General features: G+C 48.8%; 2 protein-coding genes across 7 annotated transcripts in view; one reads left to right on the top strand and one right to left on the bottom strand.

The window, feature by feature from the left end:
* On the top strand, positions 1-1,074 carry LOC111146120 (olfactory receptor 13C7-like). The gene has a single exon (XM_022501518.1). The coding sequence runs from the start codon at positions 1-3 to the stop codon at positions 1,072-1,074; it is 1,074 nt and encodes a 357-aa protein (XP_022357226.1).
* A 2,344-nt stretch (positions 1,075-3,418) lies between these two features.
* The window catches only part of LOC111145921 (transmembrane protein 8B), a 40,456-nt gene continuing 22,342 nt past the window's right edge, over positions 3,419-21,532 (bottom strand). For 4 of the 6 annotated variants that reach the window (XM_022501234.1, XM_022501232.1, XM_022501230.1 and 1 more), the window contains 10 exons: positions 17,317-17,450; positions 16,726-16,994; positions 15,796-16,121; positions 12,508-12,601; positions 12,201-12,324; positions 11,981-12,123; positions 11,567-11,745; positions 4,846-4,992; positions 4,596-4,712; positions 3,419-4,346 (listed from right to left, as the gene is read on the bottom strand). In XM_022501234.1, the coding sequence (XP_022356942.1) occupies positions 4,011-4,346; positions 4,596-4,712; positions 4,846-4,992; positions 11,567-11,745; positions 11,981-12,123; positions 12,201-12,324; positions 12,508-12,601; positions 15,796-16,074 (1,419 nt within the window). In that variant the 5' untranslated portion in view covers positions 16,075-16,121; positions 16,726-16,994; positions 17,317-17,450 and the 3' untranslated portion in view covers positions 3,419-4,010. Of the gene's footprint in view, positions 4,347-4,595; positions 4,713-4,845; positions 4,993-11,566; positions 11,746-11,980; positions 12,124-12,200; positions 12,325-12,507; positions 12,602-15,795; positions 16,122-16,725; positions 17,063-17,316; positions 17,451-21,532 lie in introns of those variants that run through there. The other 2 variants (XM_022501235.1, XM_022501231.1) reach the window with 2 other exon arrangements.

The following is a 21,532-nucleotide window of genomic DNA, read 5'->3' as shown; positions in this document are numbered from 1 at the left end:
ATGACCTGCCCAAGGTCAGGTTGCTTGGTTTCCAGGCCAGCAAGAGCTTCTTCTGACTCACGTGTGGTCTGGACAGGAAGGAGGGACAAGGAGATGACAAACCGGACCGCTGTGGCAGAATATGTCTTGCTGGGGCTCCAAGAGCACCGTAACCTTGAGACAGTCCTGTTTGTGCTCTGCCTGGGCATCTACGGTGTCAATGTCCTGGGGAACTCCCTCCTCATGGGGCTGAGCGTGCTGGATCCCCGCCTGCACAGCCCCATGTACTTCTTTCTCAGCAACCTCTCCCTCATGGACATCTGTGGCACATCCTCCTTTGTGCCTCTCATGCTGGTCAACTTCCTGGAAGCCCAGAGGACCATCTCCTTCCCTGGCTGTGCCCTGCAGATGTACCTGACCCTGGCGCTGGGTTCCACAGAGTGCCTGCTCCTGGCCGTGATGGCCTATGACCGTTACGTGGCGATCTGCCAGCCACTTAGGTACGCAGAGATCATGAACGGGCAGACTTGTGTGCGGATGGCAGTGCTGAGCTGGGGGACAGGCTTTGCCAACTCACTGCTGCAGTCCCTTCTCACCTGGAGCCTCCCCTTCTGTGGTCACAATATCATCAACCACTTCTTCTGTGAGATCTTGGCAGTGCTGAAACTGGCCTGTGGGGACATCTCTCTCAATGCACTGATGTTAGTGGTAGCCACAGCGGTCCTGACGCTGGCCCCACTCCTGCTCATCTGCCTGTCCTACGTTGTCATCCTTGCTACCATCCTTAGGGTGCCCTCTGCTGCAGGCCAGCGCAAAGCCTTCTCCACCTGCTCTGCCCACATCACAGTGGTGGTGGTTTTCTATGGGACCATCTCCTTCATGTATTTCAAGCCCAAGGCCAAGGACCCTGACCTGGATAAGATTATTGCACTGTTCTATGGGGTTGTGACACCCTCACTGAACCCCATCATCTACAGCCTGAGGAACGCAGAGGTGAAGGCTGCTGCCCTAGCCCTGCTCGGGGGAGGCCTGCTCTCCAGGAAAATGGCCTACCCTCTCTGTTGCTCTTCACCTCTATCATGCACGGTAGGCTAGGCCCATCGTGGTAGAGACTTAGAATTGCAGTGGCTGAAACCCACAAGGGTTTATGTCCCACTCCTGCTGCAGGTCCATTAGCAGCTGACTGGTGGCTGGGGTCTGCTCTCAATCGCCTTCATCCCTCTGGGCCTCAGGATCAGCAGCTACCATCGGGAGCACTGCTGATCACCGTGACAAAGCCTGCACTGACTCTCTGAGCTTCGCTTCCACCTCCACTTTGTCCGCCAATGCAAGCACGTGCCACAGCTAACATCAAGGGGCAGACGAAGCACACTCACCACGTGTCTGGAAGGAGCAGGGAGACTGAGAAATCTGTGAATAGTCATCAGCAATAATGGCTGCCACCCTGTCCTACAGTCGACCCAAGAGCCACTAGATATTTGCCTTCCTCTTCTCTCACCATCACCACCCCACACCTCCAGTCAGTCATGAAGTCCTAGAGAAGCCATGGCCTAAGACCTAAATGGGTCCCCTCCTTTCTCCTCACAGTGCCTCCTCAAGAAGCCTTCACTCTCTCTCTCAAATACTGCAACAACTGTGTCACTTTTGTCCTACAAACGCCCTTCAAAATCTACCCTCTGCACTAGCTGTCAAAACGCCAATCTGAAAAAATCCAAAAAACAAAATACCAATCAGATCATGCCGCTCTCCTGCTTAGATCCCTCCAATGGCTCATTTCCCATGGGATAAAAGCCAGACCCCACCTCTCCATCCAACCTCATACCAGCTGCTTTCCTCAGCCCCTCTCCGCCCACACACACTCTCCGGGTCCAGGTCCCCTGAACTATTCCCAGTTCCCCAGCAAGTATCAGTCTTTTCTGCCTCTGTCTCCCCCTTGCTCTTCCCTCTCATGTCCAGATGCTTCTTGATCTTTAGCTAACATGTGCTGGATCATAGACCAGGCCAAGCCCTATACTGTGTCCTAAGTGCTTTACTGACTGGGGATCACTTGGAATGAGTGGAGGAATACAATATGGACACTGGTGACCAGAGAGAACCCTCTCCCAACACCTTGGCATTACAGAAATTTATTTAATCCTTACTCAGCTCTGCCCCTCTCTTCCAGAAAACCCCTTCTGACCCCTCCTAGCAGGGTGCAGTCTGTCCCAGCTCTATGTCCCTCTTCACAGAAGGACTCTGTCCTGAATCCTACCTATTTGGGTTCAAGCATCCTAATGACCTGACTCTATATATCCTAATATGAAGGACTAGTATTTCTGATACAAGGAAGAGACATCAAGCCCACACCTCTTGACTCACCATTCAGTTGGCCACATCGCTCTACTCAGGGCCCCAAGGAAGAGACAGAATTGCAGAAAGCAGAGAACAAAGGGATTTTTTCCTGGTTTTTGAGCTTTAAAAGCCTAGGCTCTAAAGTCTTCACAGGAGAGAATGAAGGCATAGACAAGAACTAGGAGAAAAACCTAAGTAAAAGGGAGTTTTCCCAACCTCCAGATTAATGCTCTAAGCTAGGGAGAAGGGAGAGAGAGAAGGGGAGGCAGTAAGAGCACTGGCAAAGAAGGGTCCCAAAAGGAAGAGGCCCTGAGCCATACTCCCTAGGCCAAATATCCGGACAGATTTGTAGGATCTGAAAGATGGTGGAACTCATGCCTTGTTGGTCAGGTAAAACCCAGAGCAGGCCCCCAAAGTAGAAATGGCTTCAAGGTGTGTCTGGGCTCTCCAGGCCTCACAGGTCTTTGTGGGTGGCATGGAAGTCAGGGAGGGCCTCAGCACTGAAAACGGTTATGCAGATGGGAATAAGACAGCACTCTGGGATGGCCTGCCTACACTGCTAACTGGGGACCAGGTGGAATGATGGAACTCACAGGGGATGGGTCCAGTGTGGACCCCAGTGACCAGAAAACAACCTCCCAACATCTTCCCATTATTTAAGATCCTCAAGACTCAGCTGTGACCCTTAGAGAAAGAGAGGAACTCCCAAACTGACAAAGGATATCTCTCAGGCAAAAAAGATGACACTCGGGCAAAACGGGGGCTCAAAATAGAAGTTATGTTCCTGTGATATTTCTCGCACATTTGTGATTTGTACCTGCTAGTCCAATTTCCTGAGACCTCAGCTTCCTTTCCTGTTGGGCATGGGCACCACAAGGGAGGCCTGTCTCACTAATTTAAATCACCCTAGCACGCGCGCGCGCACACATACACACATACACACGCCCCTACTCCCAGCGGCTGCAGCCTGCCATGATGGAGCAAAAGACTCCAGCAGAAGCTCCACCAGCTCATTCCAGCTGGGCTCCCACCAACCCTGCTCATTTTTTTGGACCCTCTCTTTCCCTCTCCTCCCCACACCCTTGGCCCAAGGAAAAAGGGCGGCACAGAACCAGCAAATACTTCATTGGAGACACACCAGACTCCACCTGCATCAACTCAGGATACCAGTGCCCCCAGCCCCAGCCCCACGTGCCCTGCAATCCCCCTCCCGGCACAGCACAGCACGCATGGCACGGTATGGCCCAGACGCTGCCTTGGGAAGGAAGCCTGAGACCAGAGTTGCTGAGCTGCTGGGAAGATTTGGAGACTCAGTGTCCCCAAGATGGACTCCATTTCCTCTGGAATGATGCCATATCCTGAGAGGGCTTTGTCTCCCTGGGAAGGAATCCATATCCTTAGGAGGGGCTCCACATCCCTGGGAAGGACTCCACACCCCTAGGAGGGACTCCTTGGTCCGGAGGGGCTCTAGGGGCCTACACAGGCTCCATCCTTAAGAAGGACTCCATGGATGCAGGAAGACTCCAGGCCTTCAGGAAGTTCGCCAGGTCCCTAGAAGAGCTCCATGTCCTTAAGAAAGACTCTATGTCCTCAAGAAATACAACCTGTCTCTTATCCAGGGAAGGTTCCACACTCCCAGGAAGGGCTCTCTGCCCCTAGGAAGGGTTCATGTTCCCCAAAGGCCAGGCCCAAAGCCCCACTCAGCTGGAACAGATGCTGCTGACAGTGGCCCCACCTGGACCAACAAGGCCCAGCTCCTCCTGCTCATTGATGCACAGCTGGTAACCGCAGCCCCGGGCCCGAGCTCCAGATGGGACCCGGTGGTCAGTCTTGGCACGTGGGGGCAGCAAGAAGCCCACGCTGCCAGCGATGAGCATATGCCAAATGCTGTGAATGTAGAAGTAGTTGTCTCGGGTCTCCACAAAAGCATAGAGTAGGACAGCACTGCCTGCAATCAGGCTGCCTGGACACAGGTAGAAAAGCCAACGGCGCCATGTGGGTGGGTAGCAGTGCCGGCGGCGGACGCTGCGTACTGTCTGGGGGAAGCAGAGAAGTGGGACTCAGGAATACAAGGCCTTGGAACCCAAGCCAGAACTGGTCATTCCCAGGCTTCCCGGAGCCCTCGTCATGACCCAAAGGCACCTGCGAAGTCTGGAGTGGGCACCATGAACAGCACAGTGATGATGACAGGATCCAAGCCCACCTTAAATTGGGGACCAGATCCTTAGGGCCCTGCACCCAAGTCCTGCTGGGACGCCCCCCTCCCCAAGTCCTCCCAACCTTACCCAGGCTGTGGCCAAGATCCCCAGGGCGAAGAGACTGGGTCCAAGCAGGTTCCAGAGTCCATGCCGGTCAAGCTGTAGAGCCATAGACAGCAGCATAGCCCCCAGCAAATACAGCACCTGGAGAGAGAGGACTCCAGGGGCTGGGCCGGGATGGCGGGAGGCACTTGGCAAGGCCCCCAGGGAGAGGTTGGGAGTGAGTTTCAAGTGGACTTTGCCTACGGTTGTCCCCCAGGGCCCACTCTGGACTGACCTGCTTGACCACAGGCTGTAAACGCGCCATGGCAATGACAGTGACCCACACGGACATTAAGGAGCCCAGGAAATCACAGAACTGCAGCACATCGTAGTCCATGATGCAGAAAACCACAATGCCTGGCTGGTCACAGGCATGGTAGAACTGGAGGAAGAAATGACAGGCATTGAGAGAACTTGGGGCAACGGTTCAGGTCCATGAAGCAGGAGAAAGAAGTCACGAGGATGGTGTGCTGCTGTCAGAAAAGCAGAGGTCAGAGGTCACAGACTGAGCAGAACTGGGAAATGCCTGACTCCCTGCTCCTGAGAAGAACGTGGTAGGGAAGCCTGGTCTGCCTCGCAAGCTGTTATGTATACACCAGCCCTGACCCTGTCCTTACCTTCCTAATCTTCCCAATTCTGGAATGTACTATGGAGAGTGCAGGCCAGTGGGGATTCCAGGTATGTCAGTCTAAGGCCTATCCTTCCCTTCTTCTCATGCTCACCATGGGTCCCACCTGTAACACCCATCACTGGCCCAAGCTATGGGGCTAGACACTGGTCTCTTGGCCACCCTAGACCCTAAGCCTCCCCTGCATATCCCAGTTTCCCCTGATAGCTCAGACTTGGAGTTAAGATTCATCCTTAGGCCTTACGCTAACTGGCCCTCTTCATCCCCTCCCACCCAAAGTCATGGGTGGAGGGACGGGGGGGAAAGGAAGAGAAAAGGCAGACCCTGGACCATGGAGAAGAGCACAACACTTTACACCATGGAGAAGAATACAGGGAAGGGACAGCGTCCGCCTAGCCTCTACTGTGGGAAAGATGGTAAAGAGGAGTTACGAAGGGGGCACAGGGGACACAGGTGTGATTAGATCAGACTATACTGGGCACCCCAATTAAGAAACCAAGGTCTGCAGTTAGCCCCCCTTGGTCTGTGGTCCCAACCCCTGTGCCTCTCTGGACAATGCTATCATGGCTGCAGGCATCCTGTGTTCCCTTATTTGTAAAAAGGGGCTAACCAAAAATGATCTGCGTTCTTTTTACCTTAGAACATTTGCTGTCACCGTCTCTGAACTTCTGTGTAGAATTTATGTGATTTTTCATTGATGCCAAACACTAAGAACATGTATGGTTTTAAGATTATCTTTGGTGTGAAGATGACAGGAACGTGTATCCCTATGAGCTCACCCAAAGACAAGACACCGGATAAGAACTATGAGGACAAACAGCTCCAGACCAGGAATAAACATCACAGTGGCATGCTCACTCTCCTATCACCTGATATTGCCCCTTCTCCATGTCACAAAGAACAGACGGTTGTGGTGATGAAAAAAGAAAATTAAAATGCTATAATGGGAGAGAAAAGGTTTTTGGCCTATATAAACTTGGTGAAAATCTACTCATTGGAGTTGACCTTGAGACATTCCAGCAGATTTTACAGGATCAAAAAACTGACTCAATCTGCTCGATCTCTGTCCCCTGCATGTTAACCCCAGTCCTCAGACAACCATGGCAGCTGAGGGCACCTCTTGATAGTAGAAACAAGCTGCTAGAGTTGCCATGGTTGGACTGAAGTTCACCAGGCTGAACTGAAACTGGGGCAAGGAGGCTACGGGTTGTACCACCCAAAGGTGGCCATGGAAGTGGCTTGATCTCTGACAGAAGGGGCCCTTCAGGTACCACTTTCAGCCCAGGTCAATCTCTTCATCATTCTATGGAAAGGCAACCCTAAGTGACAAGGACTCTGAGTCTAGAAGAGAGGTGGACTTACAGACCTCAGTGAGACTGGCAGCCTGGCCCTCCAGAGGCATATCCGTGACTGTGGGTAGAGGGCAGGGAGATAAGGCCCACCGCTGAGGAAAGAAGTAGCTGAGCAATATTATAGAGCATTCTCTTCCGGCAGCAGTGGCCTCTGTAACCTCAGGGAAGGATGGAAATGGGAGAACCTGGTCTCCTGTTTGGATGCATTACTGCTGAGAATGAGAAGGTGGAGGTGAGTTCAGGGAAAAGGAGCATTCTATCCTGAATTCAACTCATAAAGCATGACACCCCAACCTTAATCAAACAGCATCCCCCTTAGAAAAAAGCAGGTGGGAAAGTGAAGCAAGTCTATTGTGAAAATTGGCAGAATCCAGTCCAGGAGCAGAGCTGCCAACAGTAGAGTGGGAAGGCAATTCTTTCTTTCTCTTGTACGTGCTGATTAATTGGGAGTTTAGTTCCTAAGCAAAAGGATTATTTTGGTCTTTTGCTATTGTAGCTATTGGATATTGATTATTCTCTACCTCTAAGACCAGCTGTAAGTACTACAGCTACTAAATTACCCAATACTAGTTTCTGATTTGGATTTTATTCTAAAACACCAATTTTACATTTCAGGCCTTCACCAAGCTTGCTCCATCTGCCTGACTCTCAAGTATATATAAGGAAATGCCCAAACATATCTCAAAGAGGGACTGGTAATAAATCCTTCAATTTCAGATAAGAGAAGATGTGTATCAGAGAAAAGCAAAGCTAAATCACCTAATATTGAAGACACATATAAGGGAATAACTAACTGAAGGCTGATTGTCCTCCTAAGAAATTTCTGTGCAATGAAAAAAGAGTAGGGGATAATGGAGAGATTGTCTCTGGAGTAGAGAGGTTTGGGGAGAAATCATTGCACTAGTACTGACTGATTATTCTCCAAGCATTCTAAAAGGTCAGAGAGATTTTTAAGGTCATAGAAAACCTACAGGAATAGAGTAAGTTAAAATTGCTATGTGAGGTGAACAAGATGATGTACCCTTCACCAATCCTGATCTGGCTATGGTCACTGCTCAGTGTCTAAAAACACCATCGGTAAAGTCCATCACTGACTCCTTCGTGGTGCTCAATTCACTAGGGAAACCAACCAACAACCTGTGTCAGCTTACTTCACTGAAACTTCTCAACCTGGAGAAGACAGCATCTTGTCATCATATATTCTGGGTATCTATCTGTCCCTTCTACCCACACTGCTTCCACTTGCTTTATTTTTCATGGGGCAGAATCCACTGTCCATTGCCATGGCATCCCACTCATTACCATCTTTAACAGGAGATACAACTTAGAGTAAACAAAGCAAAGCAAATCACTTACCACCACAGAGTTCACTGGTATAAACCTACTGCCCATCACCTAGGAGCAACCAGCTGAACAAAACACTGGAATGACCTACTGAAGGCTTAGTTACGGTGTCACCCGGGAGACTCTACTCTGTAAGTCTGGAATAGTCTCCTATGTTTGGCGCACAGTGTGTCCTCAGTAAGCTCTCATCATCTTATACTTTATGCCACGTATGTTCATGAGAGAACATCCCTACACTAATAAACTTTCCTCCATGCAGAAACAAAGAAAGAAACTTGCAATATTGTTGATCCACTGAAAACTGTGGGCTAATTTTTACACTGGTATTTCTTCTGTCAACAGAAATAAAAAGAAATGACAGAAATAACAAAGAAAGATTGGGAAGTTTAAAAAAAGAAATTTAGATTATAAACTGGCTTCTGTTAGTATCATTCTAATCTAATTTGACATCTTCCTCAGCTTTGGACAGTTTATGAGGTAAAATTTTTTTTAATTAACCTAAATTGTTTTCTGTGAGATTTCATATTTTTATAATATAACTATATAGTTCATCTGATGCTTCAAAATGGAGTATCCAGGCACTACAGAGTGTAAAACTGAAGATGCAAATACATTCAATCCATGCAGGGACTGGAATATCTGCACTCAGGATATAATGGAATTTATGGCTATTCCCTTATTATCTGCCTCCATTTCCTCTTGGAAACAGTCAAGTGGGATTTTGCCAAGGGCCACTAAGAATTACTTATGAGGTGTGAGGAACAGAAGAGATAAGAAGAAGGCAGGATATCAGCAATCAGCAAGAAAGTCCCCAGGGACCCCAGGGACTTTCGAACATCAGCTCGTGGGAATGGATTGTGAGGCTCCAACTGGCACTGGGAAGAATCCACGGTGTGAACTGTATGGGCAAGAGCCATACAACTGCAGTGTTTGCTGTATTCCCCTTGATGACTTCTTGCATTTAGTTATATTTTTTTGGGCTTTTGATCAGCTCTTCTTATCTTTTAAGAATTTGAGAACTATTTTTAAAGAAGAATGTGAGAACTATTAAATGAGGTCGTAAGTTTCTCTACATATTCCAGGACTTCTGAGAAACTGACGTCAGGTTAGAAATTTACCAATGCGTCCTCTCTGCCATGGTGTCAGGAGACAATACAGCTCAGTGATTACACGTAAGGCATCTAGAGTCCGGCTGCATGAGAATTCTGGTTCTACCACTCATGTTACACCTCAGACAAAGTATTAAACTGCCCTCACCTGCAAAAAGGGATGATGATGATAATATAAGTGCCTATCTATTACTCTAATGGTATTGTGAGGACAGTCTGCAGTGTCTGACACACTAGATGTTATTTTGCTGTTTCCATTATCTGAACTGGTCTGGCTATACACAAAACAAAGTGCTGGATTTGTGACCTATTTTTAACATATTTTACATGTTATGTAATATATTTTGCATTTTCAATTTACACTCTAAACTCTTGAACAAACCTACTGTCTACTCCCATGCCCTTGATAGGAATCGATGCACTACTCCCAGGTAGAGACTGTCCAGGCTTTGAAGACAGGGGAAAAAACAGTTATCCACGTCCTGGTAGTTCTACCTGCAATTTGACCACTGGGCCTTTAAATGGAGACTACTGGGGAATGAAGTAAGTGCAAACTAAAGAATGAGAAAGGAACAATGGGGAACCTGCCCAGGAAAACTGGATGACCAGTATCATGTTTGGCCCATGTGGAAAAAGAAGAGGAGTTAGAGCAAGACTACAGGCGACACCACAGAGCCGGCATCATTTCCTTGATTTTTTGCTTATTACCCTATTATTTTTTCTTTTTTAAGTAAGCTCCACACCTAACATGGGGCTTAAATTCATAAGCCTGAGATCAAGAGTCTCATGCTCTACTGACTGAGCCAGCCGGGCACTCTGCTTATTATCCTAGTTAAATGGAAGCTCTGCATGTGATGTCAGCCATTGTAGGCTCCCCTTGTGTTCCAAATGGGGAAAAGGCCTTTTCTTTCAAGGATGATTTGCCATTGTATCCAGAATATAAGGAGTCATCTGGTACTAAACACTCTAGAGCCAACACCCAGGATGCTTGTGCAAAGTGCAGGAGAATGAAAACATTCTGATAGTGTTCCAGGATCCTGATACACTTAGGTACTGTTACTGATTGTGAGTCCTATTAGAGCCTCATGCAGCCTAGAGTGGGCTGGTGGAACAGCTGATGCTACAGGATTTGGTGAGCTACAGTATAAAGGGCATCTGGCAGTTAAAAAAAAAAGAGAGAGACAGAGAAACAGTGTCTACTGTAAAAATAGAATGAGGCACTATCAGAGCAGGTCTAAAAAGGGGGACAGCCAACCAAAATTAGAGTGTACTCTTCTCACCCAGCTTAAGAGGGGAAGGTCTCTCTACACAGCATGGTTCTAGCCTCCTCTTCCTCATCTGTGCATGTACATCCCAGAGGACCCTACAACATGCCCCTCAGTTTCAGAACATTCACCTCCCCCTCCACTTTCTGCTAAATGATAAGTAGGATTTTTGTAATTTGGACATATGTCTGATCTATTAATGCCGAACAAAAGGGAAGCACATATTGGTTTTTGTGATATTCTTGTTGCCAAGACATGAGGAAAGTCTGAATCCATCTAAGATTTTTGCAGAGCTCAGAGGCAGGCACTGTATGTCACGAGATGCCAAGAGCCCAGAGAGGAGCTGAAAAGATCCCTAGATGCAGCATCTCAGGGGGAGAGTCTACATGAGGGCTAAGTCACGTTAGCAGACTCAGTCCTCTATCCTTTCCTTATTTATGGATTTATTTACTATTTATGAAGCTTGCTAGTAATATGAACTTTTCTGATTATGGGAAAACACAGAGGAGGACTGTGAACATTCTGTAATGAGAGGTGAAGGATTTAAAACTATATTAAACTTCATCAAAATATGTTTCTTTGCACTGGAATTTGGTATCACGCTGCCACTTCCCATGCCGTCTCAGGATATAGTTGAGTCCACAAAATTTTTTAGGATCCCAAGAGCCAGAATGTTGTATAAATTACCCAGTTATAGAGAACCTCCCTGTCTTCCAAAAGTTCCCATGAGAAATCAAGAGGGCCATGGTGACTGAATGGGGAGATACCTTTTCATACCATGAGAAAGAACAAGCTAAAGATATAGAAATGCCCAGTACAACGAAGAACATGAGCACAGTACAGCCAGCCCTCACATCACCGGAGATGAAAGTGGAGACTCTGTAGAGACACGGGAGAAAGTACAGATCTCTTGTCACCATACCAAGGAGAAAAGGGGAAGCTGCAGACACCATTCCATACTGTAGGACAGCCAGTATATTGCAGAAAAGCTCCCCCTGACCCTCAGTGTATGAGACAGCTGGAGACCACACACTCTTTCTAGCAGCTGTTGGTTATCTTAAGTTACAAACAGCCCTGTTCATTTATCCTGATGTGCCTTACAAAAATTACCATATTCTACCCATGCCGTGAAGAGGGAGACATCCTCATATAATGAAGGTGTAGACATGCCCAAACCCGTGGAAAACACGGTGGAAATGCAGACCCCCACCCATCACCATGAATAAGGACTCGGTGAAGACACAGATGCGCCACATACCGTGGAGAAGAACATGGTGAAGGTGTAGACAGCAGCTTCCAGCACATATCGGCTCCGAATGGCCAGGACCACAGGTGGCAAAAACATGAGGTTGCTCAGGCAGAGTAGCAGTGTGGACAGCAGCTGGAATCCATAGGTGAGCGCATCCGCGCTGTCGGTGCAGCCCCAGCCCCTCCACCCTGCGAGTGGGGAGGGCACAAGGTAGAAGGTGGAAGAGGGCCCAAGGCAGCCACAGGTTCGGCACTCCTGCTGGAGGCCTCTCGCCAACCCTACGACACTGCCAGGGAAGGTGGTCTCGGGCCTCCCATTCTTTCCAAACCCATCCTCAATTCAAGGTGCCGCTGCCCGTCCAGCCCCCACTCCCAACCCAGGAAGCGCGCGCCCACTGCTCCTTCGCCAGCCCAGCCCGCTCACCGGCCTTGCACTCGCAGGCCGCGTACAGGTAGTTATGTGTGCGCAACAGCTTGCACTGGCCGTAGGGCCCGCAGTCGTCCACGCAGGGGGAGAGGAAAGTGCGCAGCCGCACCTCCGCCGTCGCGTTCCGGCACCGCACGTACCTGCGCACACCCGGCTGTCAGTAGGGTCCAAAGCCGCTCCTTCCCCGCCCGGCCCCGCCCAGCCCCGCCCAGCTCACCGAGGCCCCACCCCGCATAGGGAGCGCAGGGTCAGGAACCAGGTCCCAGTCTGTGGGAAGGGGATTCGCAGCCTGGCCACTCTGGAAGTGGCACTGACGGAGAGGAGGAAGCCAGCCAGGGACTCTTGGGGAAGAAGGTAGAAGAGAGGGTATCAGCGAGAGGGAAGAGGAGTCTGTATGGGGTCAAGACCTAAAGAACCTTCACCCACCTGACCCTTCCCTAGCCCATCCTTCCTCCATACCATTCCCCACTGTCACCAGCTCCAGAGTTAAAGACTCTTCTGCTTTGCCCATTCCTCACCCCCACCTTTAGAACATGTCACCGCTGCATCCCCTAGGCTCAAGGGCACCTCGTGAGTCAGGCATCCAAACACCGTCACATTTTCCTGGCGCAGGGAGCTCTGGAGAGGACAGGTATGAAGACAAGGCGGTCACACCCTCCAGACCCTACCATCACCCCGCCACCCCCAGACTCCTACAGCTGTTGAGCCCTCTCCAGAAATCCTTCCAGGAGCTCACTGGACATCCCATTCCTGCAGGTGCTCTCCACCACAAAAGCTGGCCTGCCCGCCTTTCTTTCTTCCTTTCTTTCTCTGTCCTTCTCTCTTTTCTCCCTCTCTCCCTCTCTTATCCCCATTCTTAGAAAAACTGGAGAACACCAGATTCTCCACAGCAGAGATCTTTCAAAGACTGATGCAAATGCAAGGCCCAGTTGTCTTTGAGCAGAACTGTTTAAACTCTGTTCAAACAAGAAAGAACACCCTGTTTCAGTCCCATCTAGCTTATAGGAAGGAGTGGGAGGGGGGCTGTTGCTAGATGTAGAAACTAGTTGTGAACAAAGGAAACTGTAAGGTTTTCAATCATCTTCACTTGGGTCTGAAGGCAGGAGGAGTGTAAAGAAATGTACTCTTCCCTGGGTGAAATGATCCTAGGTACTGAACAGCGGTAACAGAATGTGGTGGGGCGGGGGGATGAAGCAACCTGTCTGGGGTTTAGAGAAACCAGATATCCATAGGAATAAATGTAAGGAGTGTCTATAAGAATAAAAGTAACGGAATGCCATAAGCTCACCTCATTCAGGAAGGATTTGAGGTAGCTTATTAAATGCATATAATAAGGTAAAAAAATGCATGAGGGAAATCTAAAAATCAAGATAAAAAAAATAAAGTCTGTCCCTAGATGTAAGCCATATATTTGATGCTGACTTCCAAGCAACCAAAGCAAAAAAGGAAACATAATGAGTTACCAGATTTTATCTTACAAGTCCATAAGATAAAATTTAATTAGAGTCTCAAGAGAAGCACAGCATCCAAATGGGTGGTTCTCAGGAAAATTCTCATCAAAGAAGCACCGTGTTCTGTGATGCATCCTATCTTCAACCACAAGTGTGAATTTCATACAACTTGCTTTAACTTCCCTCAGTGCAAGCCAGGGTAATATACCAAAGTATTATTCCATAAAATTCATACTAGTGGGAAGCCAAGGCCGGGGGGTGGGGGGTGGGGAGGTATCCTATAGGTATGCAGTTCTCCGATCCAAATGTTCAGTTCTTGATTCCAAGGGAAAAAATAAAAATACTCAGAGGGAAAAATCAGAGTAGATGAGCCAATATATCTTTCAGAATAAATATAATGGGTTGTTTGAGGTGTGCAGCAAGTGTCATGGCAGATGGGTGTAATATAAGCAGATGAATGTAGTGAAGGACAGGGTGAGGGGCTGCAGGGGTTTGGGGCCTCTACTCCCAACATAACTGAGGAAGAACAAGTATGGGTTGTACTGGTCTCTGAAACAGGCTATATAGTTTCAAGGTCAAATCAAGACCTCACTGTCATGGTCCAAAGGCAGTAAGAGTAACAGAGATTTTAAGTATGAAAATAAGGAATGTCTTTGGGTTTAAGAATCTGATCTGTCCCGGGGTGCCTGGGTGGCTCAGTGGGTTAAGCCTCTGCCTTGGGCTCAGGTCATGATCTCAGGGTCCTGGGATCAAGCCCCACATCGGGCTCTCTGCTCAGCAGGGAGCCTGTTTCCTCCTCCCTCTCTCTGCCTGCCTCTCTGCCTACTTGTGGTCTCTGTCAAATAAATAAATAAATTCTTTAAAAAAAAAAAAAAATCTGATCTGTCCTTACCAGCAGGAGGACTAAAATGTTCTGAGCCATGTTCTAAAAAAGGCCACATCTAGCCACAGACCAGGTCTCAGGTTGGCTGAAAGGGAAATGGTTCCCCTCCCCGCAGAGCTGGAGACTAGTACATAAATTATTGGACCGATGCCAATCTAAGACAGTCACTAATGGCCTGACACAGGGCTCTGCCCTAAGCTTGGTCTTATTTAATGCTGAAAATAATAACTAAGAGGTACAGAATGCTGGCTTTTCAAGCATGTGAATTACACAAAGCAGGTAAGACCCAAAACCCAAGCTAGGATTAGGCAGTGGTTCAAAGATGGACATAAATTCTTTCACTCAAGTTAAAAGTTTCACTGCAAGAATACGAGGTGGAAATTAGCAGCAGTTCACGTGAACCAGCTCAGGGCACAAAACTGTGTTCCTTAGTGACAAGTAGACAAACACAGAACTTAATGTGAAAAAGGACTGAGAAGACACACAGTTTTAGGTCTTCTTCAATTTTCCAAAGCTTTGACTTGTGATCCTATTACTTTTATAATAAGAAAGTAAATGTATATAGCTGGTTTGAGAAAATAAAAAGAAAAAAGGAAAAGACTCTGAGATCTTAATTCACCACAACCCCAGGTAATCCCCCAGTGTGATGTGGTAGCTCAAAAAGGCAACTTGACCTCAGGCTGCACAAAACCGCATGCCGCCTCAGTCAAAGCCCCTTGGATCACTTATCTCAGAGACACTAGGACCAGAGGAGACAGAAGAGGATGAGGAGACGTCTAAGATGCTGAGGTTGTTCGGCTTTGGGGAGATGAGGGGCATCTGAAGGATTGCTAAACAGGATAGGAATGTAACAACTGTACCACAATGAAGATGTAAAGTAATAGGGGAAACTATGCAGGGAAAGAGGGGGGATATGGGAACTCCCCATACTTTGTGCCCAATTTTTCTGTACGCTTAAAACTGCTCTGAAAAAAGTCTATTAATTAAAACAAAAAAAGGACAAGGATAGATTTACTGGATATAGCTTCTGGGGCAAAACAAAGATTGGTGGGTAGAAATCCATGGAGGCAAATTTTCATGGAATGTCAAGACAGCCTTTAGCAATCAGAGCTGTCTAAATATGGACTGCATGGCTTCAAGTGGTGGGGAACTCCCCATCACAGGAGATGCAAGAAAAGTGAACACCTGCCAAAGAGGCCCTTGGGAAGTAGAAGGTTAGCCTATAAAACTGCGATAACTTAGCCCACTCTGAGTTGCCCTGGCTCACCCAGCCTATCTGTAGTAGAATCAACACTCAGGAATGTTTGTATGTTTGTTGATCAGTCTTGGACAGAGACATTGTCCCTAATTGTAAAGTGGGCCCAGAGCAACCCAGATATGCTTTGAGAAGGTAGTAAGAACCCCTACATCCCTGACATCTTCTCCTTCAAGTTCCCCTCCAGGGCAAACCCCCCCACCCCACTTTCCACCAAGAGTACCACATTGAGCTGGAGCTCCAGGCTGAGGACGCCTCCACTGTCCAACACGGGCAGCAGCCTCAGGGCAAACACTGCAGGGCGCTCAGGGGGCAGGGCCACACTGGGGCCGAAGAAGATGTAGAAGTGGACGGAGAAGGTGTCCAGCTCATTGCGCAGTGTCGGGCGCACTGGCCAGCAGTGCTCTGGTGGGGATGTGGCCCCAGGCCCCTCCGCAGAGGCCCCCAGAGAAGGCGGCTCTGGGGGCAGTGGCTGGTTGCCCAGTGACTGGGGCATGTTCATGGCAGCTCCAGGGACGAGGACACGGGACAAGCTGGGCTGTGGGCACTCTGTGGGCAGAGGAAATCAGTGCTGGGGACTGCTGCCCTCACAAGACCTACAGCCCCACAAACCAGATCTGAGCCAGATAGTAATTAGCAAAGGGTAGGGAGGGATGAGAATTAGAATCAAATGTCCCTTGGAAGTATGGGGCATCCAGGGTCACAAGATAGGGCCCCGGGGAGGTTCCTAGCGGTCACTGCCAATGGAATGTCATGTGGAGGGAGTCAAGGTCATCTCTCCCTCCCCAAGGACAGTGAAGACACTGTAGAAACAGATGATGGGCTCTCTCACAGATTTGCATGGGCTCTGGCAAGGACAGTGTCCTAGAGGTTTTAGATGCCCCCACCTACCCCCAGGAAACTGAACGAGATTCAATCAAGGGGAGTAATGAGGTCCCTTAGCCCCAGACAAATGCAAAAAAATATCCAAAGGCCTTCCAATGAATCGAAGATCCAAGTGGAAGGGCTTTAGGAAGTGTGAAGGAGCCTGGGGAGTTGGGGAGATTACAGGGACATCACAGAGGGTCAATGAACACAACCACCATGGCTGCCTCTTCTCAGCCACCAATGTCGGCACAGGCTGAGTGGCCAAGGCAGATGTGGGGCTTCTGACCTTGCAACCGCACGCACAGCTGGAACCGGACAGTCCTGCCAGGACCCCGGGATGGGATCTCCACACGCACGTAGACCCAATGCCCCCAGGGGGGCAGTGCCAACTCCAGCTGGCACACCGAGGCACCGCCACAGGACAAAGAGCTTGAGTTGTGCAGGGGTGGGGCCTTGGGACGTAGGCGCAATGTCAGGGGGCAGGCCAATGCCCCGCGGCTCCCCACACATACCAGCTGTGCTGAAACCCTGTAAGTAAAGCTGGGCACAAAGACCCTGGGCAAAAGGGAGGTTGGGGGTAAGAAAGGTGAGAAAGTGAGAGGGGCACCAGAATGAGGAAAATGCTTAGGAAGAAGGTAGCACGGAGGGATGGGGAAACAGGAGAACAGGAAGATTTTTTTTGCTTCCTCCCATCTTGCTGGGAGGGAAGCAGGGGTCCAACCCACCCTGGGGGCTCTGGGTGACCCCACAGCCCAGGTTGTCCAGTGGAACAGTAGGAACAGGTAGAGAGGCTGAGTAGCCAAGAGAATACTGTTCTCTCTTTGAGGCCAGGGAAAGAAGAGGGAAAGGGTCAGGTTCAGGGGAGTATTCGACTTACTTGTACAGTGCTGAGCGATTGTGGGCCGAGAGGGTTTGCTCTGAGGGACGGCCAGGCACCAGCACAGCAACGTCCAGCAAACGCCGGATAATCAGCTGTGGCTGAAGGAGGTACTGACACTCATCCTGGAGACCCTGAGACAAAAGCAGGAGTGGTGGGAGGAGAGACCGCAAGGGTGCTACTAAAGCAAGGCAAACAGAATCTGCTGAAGGGTGGGGGACAAAGCTCCCAGGACTAGGACTGAGGTCCCTCTAAGCTCTGAGTCCCTCCTGCCTGGTCTCCACCTCTGTCTTTCCTAGGTGCGTAGGATCTGCTATGATCCTCAGCATTGGCTGAGGCTTGGGGGCTCAAAGCACCGCCATCCTGACAATCAGGCCTGCACCTCCTCTACCCTAACCCCTCCTCCTGGGCATTCCTAGACAGCCCCTCGGGGTAATTTCAAAACACTCCATTTCCCCTCCAAGCCCTCAAGAACTCAGAACACTGGCTCTCTTCTGGGGTTAGAAGCTCCCTGAGGCCTCTAGTCCAAACCCACCCAGTCTTCCTAATCTGAATCTCTCATTTCCTTTATTCCCTACTCAGCCCTCCCAAGTGCTGGTCCAGTCTCTGCTTTAACACCCCCAGGGAAGGGCCACTCTACCTCCTAGGCATCTCCAGAGTGTAAGCAATTTGCAAACAGGAAACTTGTCTTATTTTATTTTTGCTCCTCCAGACATGAAGCCTAAAGTAAAATGCATGCTTCACAGACGAATGTCTGCTGAATAAATGAATGAACACAGCTCTGATGTTTATGAAGCCAGAGCGTGTTTTCTGTCTCCCCTCCCACTGCTCTGCCTCAGGGGACCCACAGGTACCACTGCTCCTTCTGAATCAGGGTGGGTTTCTTCCATTACTAGACACAACAGCCACATGTAAGCGGCTCTTCTGGGTGAGATCCCTGACCCTTGTAGACTCAGTTTGCACCACCCCAGCACGTAGAGCCTTCTCACTCCTCCAAGGGCACAGTCCCTTATGGCCCGTCCTCTGCAGCATGTGCAGCTACCTAAGTCCTCTGACCCCAGCAGGTCAGAGGAGGAAAGGGCTCCTGGTGAGGCTTTGCTGTTCTTCTGGACAAATGACCTTATGCTGGCCCAATGGAGGCCACTGTTAACTTATGTGGTTATTCTGACCGAGACAAACCTCTAAACCTCATTCTGACAAAAGTTCCAGGCTCTGACATCCTACTGGGTTCCATACTGTGGAACAAGCCAGCCAAGGTACTGATTTCTAGCAAAGCTCCCCAAGGCTGGAAGGAGGCCTTGATGATGCCAGGCCAGAAGACCTCACTACCCTCTGCCTGGGATTCTTCTGTGCCTTTTGCATCACTGCATTCCCAATGCCTAGCACACTACCTGGCAAATACTAGGTGCTAAAAAAAAAAATCTGTTGAGTTAAAGAATGGGTGACAAAAAGAGGGTCCTTTCAGGGCACCTGGGTGGGCTCAGTGGGCTCTGCCTTGGGCTCAGGTCATGATCTCAGGGTCCTGGGATCGAGTCCCGCATTGGGCTCTCTGCTCAGCAGGGAGCCTGCTTCCTCCCCTCTCTCTGCCTGCTTCTCTGCCTACTTGTGGTCTCTGTCAAATAAGTAAATAAAGTCTTTTATATATATATATATATATATATATATATAGTCCTTTCAGAGAGCTCCTCAACCTACCTAAGTTGCTCAAAGACCTCCATCTCTGGGTGCCTGGGTGGTTCAGTCATTATGTGTCTGCCTTCAGTTCAGGTCATGATCCCAGAGTCCAGGGATCGAGTCCAACCTTGGGCTCTGTGCTTGGCGGGAAGCCTGCCTCTCTCGCTCCCACTCCCCGTGCTTATGTTCCCTCTCTTGCTGTCAAATACATAAATAAAATCTTTAAAAAAAAAAAAAAAAAGACCTCCATCTCTGATACCCACAGCAGATGTCCTTCATCTTTGGTGTCAAACCCTAAGGATCAGAAATACTACCACACATCATCTCATCAACCCCACTTCCTATGGGAGCAGTCACTGCCAGAATAACCTTGCAGTGAGCAAACTCAAGGGTGAGGGGTAACCCCTTTCCTTGCTGGATGGACAATCCAGGGGGAAGAAACACTTTGTTCCACATCTTTCTTGCTGTTGGCTTAACTGAAGGATTAGTGGACATGACCTTAATGGTTAAAATGTGCTACTTCCTTAAACTATATAATGTGCACATCAAAGCTCCTCCCTTATTACAGAGGGAAGCATCCAATCAGTGGAGAGCAGGGAAGGTGCAGAGATGCGGCAGCCTTCACCCTGTGATAGGGCAAGAGGAAGGGCACCAGAAGCCAGGTCTTCAGGAGCTGCCAAGGCATAAGCCAAGTAAGAGTGCCCAAACTGAGCCAACATCAGCAGTCATGTAAGGAACGGGGCCAAAGCAAGGACACTTGAGAAACCAGGAGGGCCAAAGTGAGAAGCAGGGTGGGAATAAGTCTGAAAGAAGCTGGGGAGGAAGGCCTTTGACTGAACCCTAGTATGGCTGGGCTGAGTTTCCTGAGGAAGGTCTCAGCAGGGTGGCCAGTGCCAGACTCTGGATAGGGCTTACAGACTAAGATGCCCAAAGATGCTTGCCCTTCCCTACAGGAATATCCCAGGACCCAGCACAGCCTCTGGCCCTCAGTCAGTCAGCACCAATCAACACACAAGAGTGCTGGTCAGACCGCAGGGGGCAAGAGTGCAAGCAGGGAGACGACTGCGAGGCTACTGCGGTGGCCCAGGAGAAAGCTCAGGAAACGTATGCTCGGGATGAAAAGAGAGAAGCAGATGCATCAGAGCATACTTTAGAAGTCGAATCAACAAGACTTTTTCTTTACAGACTAGCTATAAAGAAAGAAAGGGAAAAGAAGAATCAAGTATGCCACCTAAATTTGGGGTTTAAGCAAATGGTGAATGGCAGTGCCATTGACTGAGAAGACCAGAGAGAAGAGGCTTGGGCTGGGAGAAGAATTGGAGTCAAAGAGATTTTCTGTTTGGGTTCTGCTTTGATTTGTATATGCCAAGTCTGAGACATTTCTTGGACATCTAATAGAGATACCAAATAAGCAGTTAAATACAAAGTCCAAGATGCAAAGAAATTAGGACTCATGGAATACACTTAGAAGATAAAACTTACAGGTGGTATTTAAAACTGGAGACACCTAGCAAGAGAATGGAGAAATAAAGAAGGAACTGCCTCAGGACCAGGCACTGGGGCCCTACAAAATGCACCAAGCAGAGGAACACCAAGAAAGGAGACAGAAGGAGTGGTGGGCAGGAGAAAATCAACGCAGTTCTATAACGTCAGAAAGGCCACGAGGAGAAAGTACCTCAAGAAGGAAAGAGTAATAGAAGGAACTAGTCAGCAGCTAGTTACTACTTAACTCTGGAGAGAGGAAGTGGGGACTGGAAGGAGTGAAGGGAAGAGGAAGACTTACTTTTCACTGTATGTCTTTTGTACCTTTCGAATGTTGTACCAGGTGCATATATTACCTATTTGAGACACAAATATAATAATTTAGAAGGAGGAGGAAGAGCAGAATGAGCACTGTTAGCAGATTTTAATCTCTTCAAGTTGAGATACAGAGTTACACTTGGTCTGGTTGATGGATTCAGTCGAATCCTTTCTTCTCTACTATCTGCTTCTTTGCTTTCCTTATCCTTGTTTTCATTATTTTACCTGCTTTCACTTACTTTCAAATCTTGGAGCTGGAAAAAGGAAGCATTTGAGGAGAACACTGCTCCAGACATTTGGAAAACTTTCCCCTAATGAGCCATGTGGTGCCAGATGTTACCTATAGTCCAAAGGCCAGTCCGGCAGTGCAGACTGGGCTTCACAGAATGAACACATGCTCCAAAACAGAGAAGGCAAGGCAATGGAAGGCATGGGTCAAGACAGAAGAGGTAGACAGGAAAAGGGGGAAAAGGAAAGAAGTGAGATCAGTTTTGAACATTATGAATTTGAGAAGATAGCAAAAGAACAGTAAAAATCGGCCATGCCCCCACTGTATGCCAGGCTCTGTGCGAGGTACTAGGAATACGGTAGTGAGTGGCACAGACACAGGAGCTCACAGAAGTGTAAGACCAGAGCTCAGGAGAATGGCCTGGACCAGAAAAGTTACTTCCCTTTAACAACCTCTTAAAAGTCCTGATCACTCTCAGGATAAAGTTCAAATTTCTAGGTCCTTCACGATCTG

Source organism: Enhydra lutris, unplaced genomic scaffold (assembly GCF_002288905.1).
Source record: "Enhydra lutris kenyoni isolate GAN:26980312 unplaced genomic scaffold, ASM228890v2 scaffoldscaffold13, whole genome shotgun sequence".
In the NCBI taxonomy this organism is placed as follows: Eukaryota; Metazoa; Chordata; class Mammalia; order Carnivora; family Mustelidae; genus Enhydra; species Enhydra lutris.
This window is presented reverse-complemented; position numbering and strand designations above follow the sequence as displayed.